At 64.5% G+C, this 13730-nt stretch overlaps 1 protein-coding gene across 1 annotated transcript; it reads right to left on the reverse strand.

Annotated features, from left to right (window-relative positions):
- Positions 1 to 1918: 1918 nt before the first annotated feature.
- TBKBP1 (TBK1 binding protein 1) lies at positions 1919 to 13258 on the reverse strand. The gene is made up of 11 exons (XM_061443910.1): positions 13089 to 13258; positions 12027 to 12257; positions 10266 to 10494; positions 10069 to 10191; positions 9890 to 9994; positions 9318 to 9471; positions 9071 to 9231; positions 8932 to 8981; positions 5183 to 5301; positions 3765 to 4510; positions 1919 to 2970 (listed from the first exon to the last, which is right to left on the reverse strand). Exons 3-11 carry the CDS (start codon positions 10485 to 10487, stop codon positions 2842 to 2844), a joined length of 1809 nt encoding a protein of 602 aa, XP_061299894.1. The 5' UTR covers positions 10488 to 10494; positions 12027 to 12257; positions 13089 to 13258; the 3' UTR covers positions 1919 to 2841.
- Between the last annotated feature and the right edge of the window lie 472 nt (positions 13259 to 13730).

Consider the following 13730-nt stretch of genomic DNA (forward strand, 5'->3'; position numbering starts at 1 on the left):
GGGAGGGTGCCCCAGTGAAGGCTCTGTCACCCCTGGGGGGTGTGGGGAGGTGGTGAGAGGGAGACCAAAACCACAACCGAGCTCTGCGGTTTGAGCTCCCTCCTGCGAGAGCCGAGGAGGCGGCAGCACCGGGGGAGGTGGGGAGGGGGGGTCGGAGGAAACGGGGCCGCTCATGCATCCCCCCCCCCCCCCCCCCGTCCCCCCATCCCCGGGCAGTGGGGCTGCAGTGGGGTGGGAGAGGGCAACAGAGGCACGGGGGTGTTGGTGGCGTGGGTGGGGATGGGTCAGGGTTTCCCCATGCAGAACGGGGTGAAGGTGGGGTGACCCCCATGAGGTGATGGATTGAAGGCTGCAACGCGGGGAGTGATGCACCCCCCTCATGGGGCATACCGAGGTACTCGGCCCCACTGAGCCTTGTGCCCACCAGGAGCATGGGCACCCGGGGTCGCATCCAGCCCTTCGCCTTCCCTGGCCCCACACACAATGGGCAGCAGGAGCAGGGCAGCCCCTCCAGGAGGTGAACACCCCAACCCCGGGGTGGAGGCACCCCAAAACTCACCGAGCATCACAAACACTGGGCATGGGGACGCATCTGCCTTGGGGGAAGCGTGTCCTGGAGCTGCCTGGTTCCTCCCACATGGTTCAGAAGCTGCAGACGGGGGCCGATGGGTTTGGAGGGGGTGTCAGGGGGGTCCCCACACCTTTGGGGGGGAGCCTGGCATCCTCCTGACTCAGCAGCAGCCACCCCCAGAGGAAAGAGCCTCCGGGTCGGGGGTGGATGAGTAACGGCACCAACGCTTGACACCCACCACGTGGCTTCAAAGCACAAGAGCAAGGAGCTGGGGAGTGATGGAGAGTTTGGGGGTGCAGACACCCCCTTCCCACCACCGCCCCCCCTCTGCTCCAACCCAGTGCATTCCCAGTCCAAACTGATGAATCCACCCTCAACACCACCCTGGGGATGGATAAGGCCTCATCCCTTGGTGGGTTCATCCCCCCTCCAGCATAGGACCCTTTGCTGCATGAGCATCACCGCATCCCCCCCCCTCCATCTCCTCCCCATCTCTGCCTGGTACCCGGTGCCCAGCTCTGGCTCAGCCCTGGGTAGGGGCTGCTTTTCCTGCCCCCGGCCCCTGTCAGATGCAGAGATGAGGGTGTGATAACGCCGGTCGCATCGCTGCGCCGCTGCCTCGCTTCCAGCGCGGGGCCTGTATCTCCTTCACACCATCGCCCTGCAGGCACCGCGCTGCAGCGAGCTGGGAACCGAGCCTGCACCCAGCTCAGGGAGCAGGGACCGAGCCCCTGACACCCTCTGCAGCCTCCCCCCAGGGGCAGAGGTGCTGGAGAACGGTCACAACTCATCACATGGATGCTCCCTACCAGAGCCAGGGGCAGGGAGCTGCGGTTTCCCATCAGCAGCTGAGTTTAAGGGAGTCTCATTGCACCCGCATCCCCAATGGGTGCAAAACCAGCCAGGAACACCCCCCACACACACACCCCACCACCCCCCGAACCTCAGGCACAGGCAGGGATGCTGTAGGCCCTACAATAACACAAAGGAGTGGATCCAGCAGTGCTGATGGTGCAGTGGTACCCACAGGATGAGGGATAGGGCTTCCCTGTGCATAGGACAGACCCTTCCCACAGGCTAACCAGGATGATCCCATCCCAGCCATCACCCCCACCTGGACCCTGAGCCCTGTGGGGTGCCCCCCATCTTTGCACCTTTAGGAGAAGCATCGGCCCTAATGACGCTGATGCAAGCAGGTGATGGAGGCGTGAAGCCCAATAGCCCCAGTGCCACCATCCTGGCATCTGTCCCCCACCCTATCCCCATCGCTGAGTGGCACCCATACCTCAGCCCCCCCATTCTGCCCCATGGGACCCAAAGAGAGGAGACAGCTTCAGCCCCTCCACGGCATTTCGGGCACTGGAAAGGGTTTATTGGAGTTGGTGGCACTGGGGACGTGGGTCCCTTTCCCCAAGGGTCCCGGTGCAGTGGAGGGGGGCTGCACCCAGCCGAGACCCCAGTGGTGCATGGGGAGGGTATGGGTAGGGGGGGACATGCAGCGTGGAGCAGCTCGGCTGGGGGGGATGGCGCTGTGGACCCCCCCAAACCCGGCAGCTTTGAGGTAGATTGAACGTGGGGGGATAAGGGGGGACGGGGTGGGGGGGACTTAGGGTCAGCAGCACCCCTGGGCTAAAGCGGGGGGGGCTGGTGGGGTGGGGGGTGCGTGGTCCCCACACTGGGGGGTGTCACGGTCAGGGAGAGCCCCCAGAGCCCAGTGCAGTGGTGGTGGGGGGGTCCATGCTGCACCTTGGGGCTTGATTCTCAGCATCATTGTGGGGAGAAATGGGGAGGAAGGGGGGGCTTTTAATGGGAAAGATGCTTGAACCAGTGAGATGAGGTGAGGGGGACCAAGAAAAAGCAGCTGCCCCCCACCTCGTGCCCCCCAAACCCAACTTTGACCCGGGGAAAGGACAGCCCTTCACCTGCTTCCTGGGGGCCAGATCCAGGACCTGGCCCCTCGAATCCTCCCTGAGATCAAGCAGCAGCACCCAAGGGTGCAGATGACACCCAAGGATGCAGTCGGGTCCCCTCGGGATGGCGTTATCCTGCTGCCCCGACTCGAGCATCCGGACCCGGCGTGGATGCAGGGATGGGGCGAGGCGGGAGCAAAGGAGCCCCCCCTTATGGAGGGCGGGTGGGCTCCGGGGTTGGGGGGTCTCAGTCTTTGTGTAGCTACTGAAGACTTGGAGGTATTTGGGGAGCCGTGTCGCTCCTCGTGTGTTTTCATGCAGCATCCAAAGGTCGGGGAGCAGGGGCTGGGGGGGGAAGGCTCAGATCTTGCTGTTCTCGAGGTGCGAGTCGATGTGCTTCACCAGGGCATCGTCTGGGTAGCCGATGGGGAAGGTGAGCTGGCACAGCGGGCAGCTCCGCACCTCCGAGTCCACCGTCTCCAGCAGCAGCTGTGGGGCAGAGCGAGGTGTTGAGCACGGCCTGCTCCCCATGGGGTTAGACTGGGTTGGGGTGGAAGGGAGCTTAAAGCTCATCCAGCTCCAACCCCTGCCACAGGCAGGGACCCCTTCCACTGGAGCAGCTTGCTCCAAGCCCCTGTGCCCAGCCTGGCCTTGAGCACTGCCAGGGATGGGGCAGCCACAGCTTCTCTGGGCACCCTGTGCCAGCGCCTCAGCACCCTCACAGGGAAGAACTTCCTCCTTATCTCCAGCCTGAACTTCCCCTGTTTCAGTTTGAACCCATCACCCCTTGTCCTGTCACTGCAGTCCCTAATGAAGAGTCCCTCTCCAGCATCCTTGTAGCCCACTTCAGACACTGGAAGCTGCTCTGAGGTCTCCACGCAGCTTCTCTTCCCCAGGCTGAACAACCCCAATGTTCTCAGCCTGGCTCCATACGGGAGCTGCTCCAGCCCCTGCTCATCCTCATGGCCTCCTCTGGCCTTGCTCCAACAGCTCCAAGTCTTGATGTTGAGGACCCCAGAACTGCACACAGTGAGGTCTCACGAGAGCAGAGGGGGCAGGATCACCTCCCTGGACCCCCTGGTTATGCTCCTTTAGATGCAGCCCAGGATATGGTTGGTTTCTGCCACTGCTTCCATATCCCCCCAGCTCCTCTCCAACACCCGCTGCTGGGTGCGGAAATAGGGAAACCGAGGCGCTCCATGCAGCAACCACCCTGCCTGCACATCAATGGGGTTCCTTTGCCCCCACCACCTCATCCCGGGGTGCTGGGGGTCCCCACTTACGTTAATGGAGGGCCAGGACTGAGCGTGCTCTGCCCGGGCGTAGGCAGCAGCCGTCCGGTGCGCGGCGTCGGCATCGGGGCTGGGGAAGCCGGCACAGAAGGATGCGCAGCGAATGGCCCCGGCCTCGGGGCTGGGCGGGCTTGGGAGCGCCCAATCCTCCTCATCCGATGACTGCTTCTCGAAGCGGACGTGCTCCTCGAAGGGCTCATGGGCGCTCAGGGGGGCCCCGGCACCCCCCAAGTACACCTCGCCATAGGGTCGGTGCTTGGGGAGCGTCGAGGCTTCGGGCTGGAGCCAGAGCGAGCGGCTCTGCTGGTACAGAGCCACGTTGCTCACCTCCGAGTAGCTCCGGCGGCCCTGGAAGCCGGCCTTGATGTGCCGGCTGGAGGGTTTGGCGTAGCCCAGCTCCATCCTGTCTCCGGGCAGGCGGTGCGGTGATGCTGAAGCCGGTGATGGGCACGGTGGCGGCACCGGGGACCGGCGCTGCTGGGCAGGGGATTGGCTGGACGGGGGCACCGGGGACCGGCGCTGCTGAGCAGGGGACTGGCAGGGGCCGGGGGCTGGCGAGCGGCGCTGCTGGGCCGGGGACTGGCTGGGGGGACCCGGCGAGCGCCGCCGCCGTGCGGGGGATTGGCACTGGGGTGCGGGAGGGCGCCCCGGAGGGGCGGGCGAGGGGCACTGCGGGGCGGGCGAGCGGCGCTGTGGGGCTGGGGAATGGCACTGGGATAGCGGGGAGTGGCGCTGGCCTGCAGGGAGGGGGGGAGAGCAGAGAAAACAGCCCCGGGTCAGGATGGAGGCGAGGAAAGCGTCCCATGTCCCCCGTGTGCATTCGGGATGGATGGATAGGGGATGTGGCCGTGGGGACCCCCGGCGGGAGGGCTGCTCCGTGGGGTGGATGGTCCCAGGGATAGAATCATGGGATCAACCAGGTTGGAAAAGCCCTTTAAGCTCATCCAGTCCAACCAGCACTGCCAAGGCCACCACTAACCCATGGCACTGAGGGCCTCGTCTGCACGGTGTGTGAACGCTTGCAGGGACGGTGACTCCAGCCCTGCCCTGAGCAGCCTGTTCCAATGCCTGAGCACCCTTTGGGGAAGGAATTGTTCCCAATATCCAACGCTAATAAAATAGCTTGCGTTGGAAGGGACCTTCAAAGCTCATCAAATCCGACCCCCCCCCCCTGCAATGAGCCAGGAACACGTTCAACAAGACCAGGTTGCTCGGATGGTCTCGGAGATGGATGCTCTTGGGGAGGGATGGTCCAGGGAGGGCTGCTCCCCAGGATGAACGCATGCAAGAGCTCATCACCAGCCTGATGACAAGGGCATCCAGCATGGTCTCCCCATTATTTGCCCCCCCCCCCCCAGCCCTGCCTGGCTATGGGGTCCAGCCCCCAGTGTGTGTCCCCCCCCCCTTACCACCATTGAGGCTCTTCTCCTGCAGCAGGGCGCGGAGGATCTGGCTCTGCAGGGAGCTGAGGTTCCGCAGGCGGCACAGCTCCTCCGTCAGCTCCGTGTAGGCCAGCGCCAGGTTCACCCTGCGGCGAGGACGAAGCATCACTGAGGGCGAAGCAGCCCCTGGCTCCCCATGGTGGTGGTGGTGGTGGGGGGGGGCACCCGGAACCCGCGTTCGGGTTTGTCCCTCAGAAGGGGAAAGCTGTGGCCGTGCATCGAGTGCAACCGGAGGGACGTGGGAGCCGGGCCCCCCCCCCCCCCTCCCCGTGCCGCTTGCGGGGGCCCTGACAGAGGCATTAAATCCTTCCCCAAGTTGGGTGTCACTTCTCAAAGCCGCGTTCTCTGCGGTGATGCGAAGGCCCCGCGGGCCGGGGGGGCTCAGAGCATCCGCACCGAGGGGAGAACTGAGCTGTTGTGACACCCCCCGGACCCGGGAGATGCTGCTTGTAACAGCAGCTGACAGGTCTACCCCTGCCCCCCCCCCCCCGGCATCGCACTTTGGGGGGGGGGGGGGGAAGAGGAAAAAGAAAAGAAGAAAAAGAAAATTAGAAAAAGAAGAAAAGGGAAAGAAGAAAAAGGAAATGGAAATAAAATCAGTCAGAAAATAAGGGGAAAAAAGAAAGAAAAAAAGGAGCAAAACAGAAAAAAGAAGAAAAAAAATGTAGAAAAAAGGAGAAAAAAGAAAATAAATTGAAAAGATAAAAAGAAAAAGAAATAAGAAGAAAGAAGAAAAATAGTTATAGAAAAGAAAAAAGAAAAAGAAAAGAAGCAAAAGAGAAAGAAGAAAAAAGAAGAAAAAAAGAAAAATGGAGACAAAAAAGAAGAAAAAAGATAATGAAAAAAAGATAAAGGAAAAGGAAAAAGTAAGAAGAAAAAAGAAAAATAATTATAAAAAAGAAAAAAGGAAAAGGAAAAAGAAGAAAAAAAAGGAGAGAAATAGAAGAAAAAAAGAAAAAAAAAAGAAAGAGAAAACAGACCCAGAGAAAGGAAGAAAACCAAAAGCAAAGGGGAACGAGGGAGCTGTGTCCTGAGCCGGGTCCCCACTGACCCCAGACCCCCCCCCCAACCAGCACCTCTGCCTGCTCCCACCTCTCGTGCCTCAGTTTCCCCCCTGCTGCCCATCGTGGGCACCGGGCTCTGAGCCAGGGCCCTGCTGCAGAGGCTGTGGCTGCTCCCCACAGCAGGGGGGGGTCCCATCTCCCCCAGCCCCACGGTTGGGTTTGTGTCCCCCCCCCAGCTCCCCTCCCTGCTGAGGCGCAGAGAGGAAGCACCAAAACCGCAGTGCTGGGGTGGAGGAGTAAGAGATGCTGGGGGGGGGGTGTGTTGGTGTGAGCACCCCCCCAGCCCCTCACCCTCCGAAAGCAGGGACCTGTCCCATAACTCCCCCCCCCCCAGCCAAGGGGGTCCACGAGGGGTTTTGGGTGGTTTAAAGCCAGCAGAGGGGAGCTTGGGGGGGGTCTCGGTGTCATTCGTGTCCGTCCGTCCCCCCCCCCCCCCCCCAAAGGCGCTGTTTCAAGGCAAACTGCGGGTTTGATACGCAAGTGCAGATAAGCCGTGAGAACAAAAGAGCCACCGGAACGAGCATCGTTGCTCCGGTGGGAACGGCTGGATCCCATGGGACCGCCGGGGTCCATGGCACCACAGCCGTGTCCATTCCCCCCCCCATCACCCAGCCAGAGATGGCTGGGACCACCAAAGTGGGGGGCTGAGGATAAGCGGGGCACTGGGGTGCAATTGTGCTCCCCCCCCCTCAAAGCACCAGGAAGGGGGAGAAGAACTTGGGGGTGACCTCAAGAGAGTCCTGCCTGGTAAATAAGAAGTGGGGGAAGACTGGAATACAAGCAGGAACGGCAGATGTAGGTGCTACCAAGGAGCTGGGGGGGCCCTGGCATGACCCTAGAAGCTGCTTGGCACCCCCCCCTTTAGGGTTGGGGAGCAGGGGATGGGGATGTCTCAGCTCAGCACCATTGGCAAAGGAGGTGCTGAGCACCATGGCACCTTTGGCAAAAGCACCAGCATCATTAAACCCCATAAAACCCCACCAAACCGGTGTCAGGAACGGGGATGAGGGTAAGGGTCCGACCCGCCTGCACCCATCACCCCCAGCACTCAGCACTGCATCCCCCTGGGTATCAGTAACCTGGGGCTCCATCCTGCAAAGCATCCCCTGCTGCTGCAGCACCTCAAAAAGACACCCCCCCAAAAAAAAAGTGCAAAACTATGGAAAAAAAAAACCCAAAACAACCCCAAAAAGAGGGGCTGAGGGACCCCCGCCCCGCTCGGCGCGCTGAGTAATTCAGCAAAAGCCACCCAGAAAAGTCACCCGGAGATGGAAAGCGCCGATAAAGCGTTTTTCACACCCAAAAAAGAAGCGGTGAGGAGGAGCGGGTTACAAAAAGGAGCCGTATTTACAAGAAAACACCAGGCTGCGGAGGGAAAGGCAGTGCCCGGGGAGGAGGGAAGGTGCCCCCCGGCTTAGGGGTGCCGGGCACGGGGCTCCCCGTGCCTCAGTTTCCCCACACTGAGGTGGGGAAGTGAGGCTGAAAAGCGAGGTGGGTTTGGGAGGTGTTAAGGGGCGCGTTGGGAGTTTTAGCTGCTGGTGGGGGCTGCCGATGGGGTGGGATGGGGAGCATGGGATGAGGGAGTGTGGGAGAGCCCAGCGGTCCCGGCTGGGAAAGAAAGTGAATGAAGGGGAGAAACGAGCAGAGGGGGAACGGGGGACACCCGTGGGGTGTGCGGCACAGACGGGGCTGCAGCGCGGATGCGTCGGTGCCCGCAGCGCCCTGAGCCCCGGGGGAAGACAAGAAACGGCGACGGCATCCGACATGTAGGGAAAAAGGAGGGGGGGGACGGGACACCCCCTGCACAGACCCCAAAACACCCAGCCCCGGCCCCGCGCGTCAGCTTGGATGTGTCCACAGCCAGGGTGTGAAGTCCCGCTCCTGCATCCCAGCCCATAGCGGGATAACGGGAACGCCGCCTCGGTGCACACGTTATGGGCGGCTGCTGTCAGGGAATGTCCCCGAACCGGAGCTGCTGGGGAGAGTTACGGGGTCCAGCCATGGGCAACAGCCCTGGTTCAGCCTTGCCACATCAATCGTCCCCGCGTTTGGGGATATCTTTACCCAAACCCCCCGTTCCGAGGTGTTCAGTCCCTGTCCCAGCACCGGGGTTTGCCCCGATGGAGCTCCAGGAGCTCATGGATGCAGCGAGGAGGGGACCAGGATGCGGCATGAGGACCAGAGAGGAAGGATGCCCAGCACCACCATGGCTCCGCACCCGGGTACCAGCGCAAAAAGGAGCATGCCAGCAGGGATTGGTGCAGGGGACGGTGGCTCCGAGGAGCCCGGGCATGCTCCTGGTGCGGTGTCCTGCAGCCATGGATGCATGGCACGGGTGGCACGGCGCGGTGCTGTGCGGTGACGGCTGCTCTGCGGCAGCCGCAAGCCATCAGTGCCCTCTGGAGGCAGCAGCACAGGCACCGAGCCGGTGCCACTCAGTTCAACCCCAAACTCCCGAGGTGCAGAGGGTGCTTTTGGGGTGCTGGATCCCCCCCCTTCCCCCGCAACACTTCAATATGGGGAAGCCCCCAGGGGTCCTGTCCCCTCCGGGACACGCTGGGTGTAAAGCAGAGTCCTAAATGCCACCAAACCCTCCCTGCCGAGGTGGGGACCCCCCCCCCATTGCATCCCAGCTCTCACCCCAATACTTACTGGTCGTCGCCCACCTTCTTCACCCAGGCCATGTCCCGCTCTGACTGGTCCTGGGGGGAGAGCAGACATCCCGTTGGCACCCGGACCCACATCCATAGGGCCGGGGGTTGGTCCCACACGACCGGTCCCTGCTCCGAACCTGCTCCCTCGTGTCCTGCAGGTGCTTCAGCTCCGCCTGCAGCCGCTCGCACTCGGCCTTGAGATGCTCCTCACGGTGCTGGGCCCGTTGGGTCTCCTGGCGCGCTGCTTCCAGCTCAGCTTCCAGCCCCCGGCTCTGCCAGCCCCCGGCACGCTCCAGCACTGCGGGCAGGGCATTGCTCAGCACGGGCACGGAGCCCTGGCGGGGGGCTCGGGGGGTCCCGGGTGTATGTAGGGGGGTGTCTCACCATGGGTCAGGCTGGGGTTGGGGTGCAGGGTGATGAAAGGCACCTCCTGTCCCGGTATCGGGGTGCTGAGCCCCGGGAAGGTGCTGCCGTCGCGCTGCCGTAGCTGCTGCTCCAGGCTCCGGATGCGGCTCAGGTGAGTGTCCACCAGCGCCCGCTGCATGGGGAGGGGGAGAGGGATGAAACCCCCCCCCCCAGCACTGCACCCATCCCAGGGGCCATCCTGTCCCCACACCATGGCAGACCCAGAGCTCAGGGTCCCCATGGAGCTGGTGGGTGGCGTGTCCCTAGGATGTGGCCAGCCCCCCTGGTGCTGGATGGGATGCGGGATGCTGGGGATGCCCACAACAGGGGCACCACAGTGGGGCTGGGAGCATCCCTTGGCAGGGACATGAATAAACCCAAGCAAAGTGCATCACTAAACCCCCAATGTGGCCATAATGGGGGTGAGCAACCACAGCCCCCCCAGCCCTGCACCCCACCGAGCCCTGCTGGTGGCACCACCAGCATCCCTATGGGATCTGCCCAGCCGGTGCCATGGGGAGGGGACACGGATGTGTCCCAGCAGCACACACCATCTCTCCCAGCTCCGTCTCCAGGTCAGCCTTCTCCACGCACAGCTTCTCATAGGCCTGGATCATCTCCTCCAGCTGCTCCTCACGCTCTTTGCTCTTCTGCAGCTGCGGAAAGAGGGGAAGCCATGGGTTGGGGGGCAGCTCGGGGACCCCCCCCTTTGTCCCCCAGCCCCATTCACCTCGTGCTGAAACTGGTTGAGCTGCTGCTGCAGCGACGCCTTCTCGCTCTTGAGCAGCGACGTCTCCTTGGCCTCGTAGAGGGAGAAGATGTGTTCCTCACCGAACTCCCCGATCAGCGGGTACTGCAGCCATGGGGCAGGGCGTCAGCGGGGACCCCCCGGTCCCCAGCCCACCCTGAGCCCCCCGTGCCCCTCACCTTGACCTCGTACATCTTGAGCCCGCGCTTGAGCGTGGAGTTCTCCCTCTCCAGCCCCGTCAGCCGGTTCTTGATGTCGTCGTAGGCGGTGATGAGGGCGAAGTGGGAGGCTGAGCACATCTCGCCCGAGAGGTCGGTGTTGGGGCTGTCGAGCCAGTCCTCGTCCTGCCCCAGCGCGTCCTGCGTCAGGATGCTGATGTCGTCCTCGAACATGGAGTCCATGTCCTGCCTGGGGTGGGATGGGTGGACAGAGAGATGGCTGCTGGTGACCCCATGGCAGGGGTGGGTATGGATGGGAGCAGCACAAAGCCCCCAGAGAAAGGCTGGGCTGTGGGGACTCCGGATGCTCGAGCCCAGCCGGGTCCTGCCGATGGCTCCGGTTGGATATAAGGAGGAAGCTCTTCCCTGTGAGGGTGCTGAGGCGCTGGCACAGGGTGCCCAGAGAAGCTGTGGCTGCCCCATCCCTGGCAGTGTTCAAGGACACAGGGGCTTGGAGCAAGCTGCTCCAGTGGAAGGGGTCCCTGCCTGGACCTGGATGAGCTTTAAGGTCCCTTCCAACCCAAACCATTCCATGGTTCTATGGAGCGGGGCTCCCAAGGAGCTCAACCTCTCCCATCGGCCAAGGGGGATGGAGAAAGGTTGGGCCTGGAAGCCGCCACCAGCACCGGCTCCAAGCCCGCAGCATCCCTTGGGGATGGGACAAGGAGCGGGGGGGGCTGTATCCCGGCATCCCCTGCAGGAGGAAGCATCAGGAAAAGCGGGAGCCGGGGCAGCAGGGAGCACCCCCAGCCTGGCACCGGGGGGGGACGTGGTGACTTTCCCGCATCCCCCTGGGAGCAAGCACCAGGAATAGCACCGGGAGCCGGCTCCTCCCGCCCCGCGCCCCGCACGCGAGCTGCTTCCCGTGCTCCCACGCCTCGGCGGCAGCAGCCTCTGCTGTGCCCTATATACCGGGAGGCCCCGCCAGCCTCCCCCCACAGCTCCAGAGCTGGAACTGGGGACCCGATCCTGCCCATGCGTCCCTGGCCGAGGATCCTGGATGGTGCCCGAGGGGGGGGGGATGAGACCCTGCAGGATGTGTCCCGGGGTGCTTGAGGCTCTGCAAAGCATCTGCCACCGGCTCCGCTGTGGCTCCTTGGGTGTTTGATGGGGGATATGGGCGCCATGAGTGCGAGCCCCAGCACCGGACCCCTGTGCTGATGGGCACCCCATGGGCACCGCGGTTGCTGCTGCTCAGGCGCGGCCTCGCCGGCTCAGCCGTCACCACACAAATAATTCATAGCAGAAAGGCGGGCGAGGGAGGTGACATCCGCAGGGTGATGGGGGGGAAGGGGGGACAGCCCGGCCCTGCTCTGCCCCAGGAGAGGGGGACACAGACCTCCCCCCCATTGCCCTACAGCCGGTGCTGGGCAGTCAGAGCCTCCAGTGGGGCAAGGAAACAGAGACACCGGCTCCGTGCCCTCTTGTGAGGGCCTTAAATCCACACCGAAGTGGACCCCAGGGAGGGCACCATCATCACCCCCTTGGGGAAACTGAGGCAGCCAAGAGGAGCTTCCCCAAGCCCTTGGGGACCCCTCAATGCAAGACCCCATGAGTAGGGTCCGTGGCTACCCAGACCCCTGCTTGGGGGCTGGCTGGGGACGGGACCCCCTCCCTTCCTCCCTACCCACAGGGCCCGGCAGCAGCTCTGCACCCACAGCCTGGCCCGGTCCCGTGCCTCAGTTTCCCCCCTCCCTCGCCGTGTCCCACCGTGACTCGTGCCTGGCAGCGGGCCCCGGGTGCGGGGCGAAGCGGTGCGGGCTGGGCAGGGCTGCGGCGCGGCCACGCGTGTCCCAGGCGTCAGCGGGGAGCAGGGAGAGGGGCAGCGGAGCGCGGCGGCTCCGTCATGAGGCTCCAGGGGCAACGGCGACGGTCCCCGCGGCACCGCGCTGGCTGCGATGATGCTCCCTGCACGGTCCCAGCGGTCGCTCCCTTCTCGAGGCCTACAAATACCTTGAACGAGAGAGGAAACGGGGCTGCAGCTCCCCGGGATGCTGAAAGGGGGGGGGGGGTGGAGGCAACGGTGATGGGCGCTGGTTGTGCCGGGCAGCGGGTGGTTGGCACCCAGGTGGCATTAGGGGGATCGGCACCGTGTCCTCAACACAGCCGCACTCTGGGGGTCTGTGAGGACCGAGCTCCAGCCCCGGAACCGCGCCAAGCCCCCTCCTCATTGCTGGGGGGGGGTGTGGGGGGTAGGATCGGGGGTGCGATGCCACCGCCATGGCCCCGAGTGAGCGCAGACGGGCTGCGAAGCGGCGTGCAAAGGGGGCCGGGACCGCGGTGCCCGACCCCGGCAGCCCGGGGGGGGTCAGCCCGGGCGTGGGTCCCGGGCACCGGATGGCGGGGGAAAGGGGAGGGGTTTGGCCTGCGGCGGCCCCGGTGCCTCGGAGAGACCCGGCCCGGGGCTGCGCACCCGCTCCGGAGCCCAGCCCGGGGGTCGTCAGGCGGGGACCAGGACCGGAGGTGCAGGAGGGGCCCGGGATGGAGCCAGGGATGGAGGCGGGATGGAGCCGGGGACGGAACTGGGATGAATCCGAAGATTGAACCGGGATGGAGAGGGGGATGGAACCGGGATGGAGCCAGGGATGGAGCAGGGATGGAGCCGGGGATGGAGCAGGGATGGAGCCGGGGATGGAGCAGGGATGGAGCCGGGACGGAGCCTGATGGGCGATGGGTCTGGGGGCGCGATGGGGCGGGGGGAGGCGGGTCCGGGTGTGGCGGTGTCGGTCCTGTTCCCCGGCCCGATTTCCCCCCCGCCGGCCCCGGCCCAGGCCCCGCACTCACCGGCGATGCGATGCGATGCGATGATGCTGCGGCGGCGGCCGCCGGGATGCGGCTCGGTCCCCGCCCCGGCGGGTCTCGGTGCCGGTCTCGGTGCCGGTGCCGGTCTCGCCCCCGCCTCAGCCCCGGCCGCCCGTTCCTTTCCGTTCCGCCGTTTCTTCCGCTCCGGAGACACCGAGAAACCACGTGGGCACCGGGCGGCCGCCAGCCCCTCCCCCCCTCCAACGCTCCGGTGCCGCCCCCCCCCCCCCCCCGTTTCCCCCTCCCGGGGCACCGCGGGTCTCCGGGGCGCTCCCAGCGTCCCCGCCCCCCCCGGAGCCATCCCCCCCCCCCTGCCCTGCCCCGGTGGGAGGTCCCGGACCCCCCCATTGCAACCGGGGCCACCCCCCCCTTCAACCCCCCCACCCCATCGGGGCTGTGTCCGGAGCCTGGGGGGGGCTTCAGCCCCGGGGGGGGGGGGGCAACGGCAGAGCCGAGCTGCAGGGATGCGAGGTGGGGGCTGGGCTCGGCTCCTTTCCCCCCCCCCCCCCCCGCTTTTCCAGGAGCGTTTTATTCCCTGGATTGTTCTCTCGGAGCCGCTTCCATTATGGAATTCCATTTTTCTCCCGTGGCTGCGCAGCGTTATTAATAGCTGCTCTCCTTTCG

The sequence above is a fragment of the Pezoporus flaviventris genome, unplaced genomic scaffold (genome assembly GCF_033815535.1).
Source record: "Pezoporus flaviventris isolate CSIRO_AGI_PZ_B2104156 unplaced genomic scaffold, CSIRO_AGI_Pfla_v1 ptg000569l, whole genome shotgun sequence".
NCBI lineage: Eukaryota > Metazoa > Chordata > Aves > Psittaciformes > Psittacidae > Pezoporus > Pezoporus flaviventris.

What these genes read in the sequence shown, in the direction of transcription:
- TBKBP1 (XM_061443910.1), bottom strand. Translation starts at nt 10,487, where the DNA reads ATGGACTCCATGTTCGAGGACGACATCAGCATCCTGACGCAGGACGCG. An exon ending in TCAAGATGTACGAGGTCAAG is followed by an intron (nt 10,192 to 10,265) that starts GTGAGGGGCACG and finishes CCATGGCTGCAG; the next exon opens with TACCCGCTGATCGGGGAGTT. An exon ending in TGCAGGACACGAGGGAGCAG is followed by an intron (nt 8,982 to 9,070) that starts GTTCGGAGCAGG and finishes CTCTCCCCCCAG; the next exon opens with GACCAGTCAGAGCGGGACAT.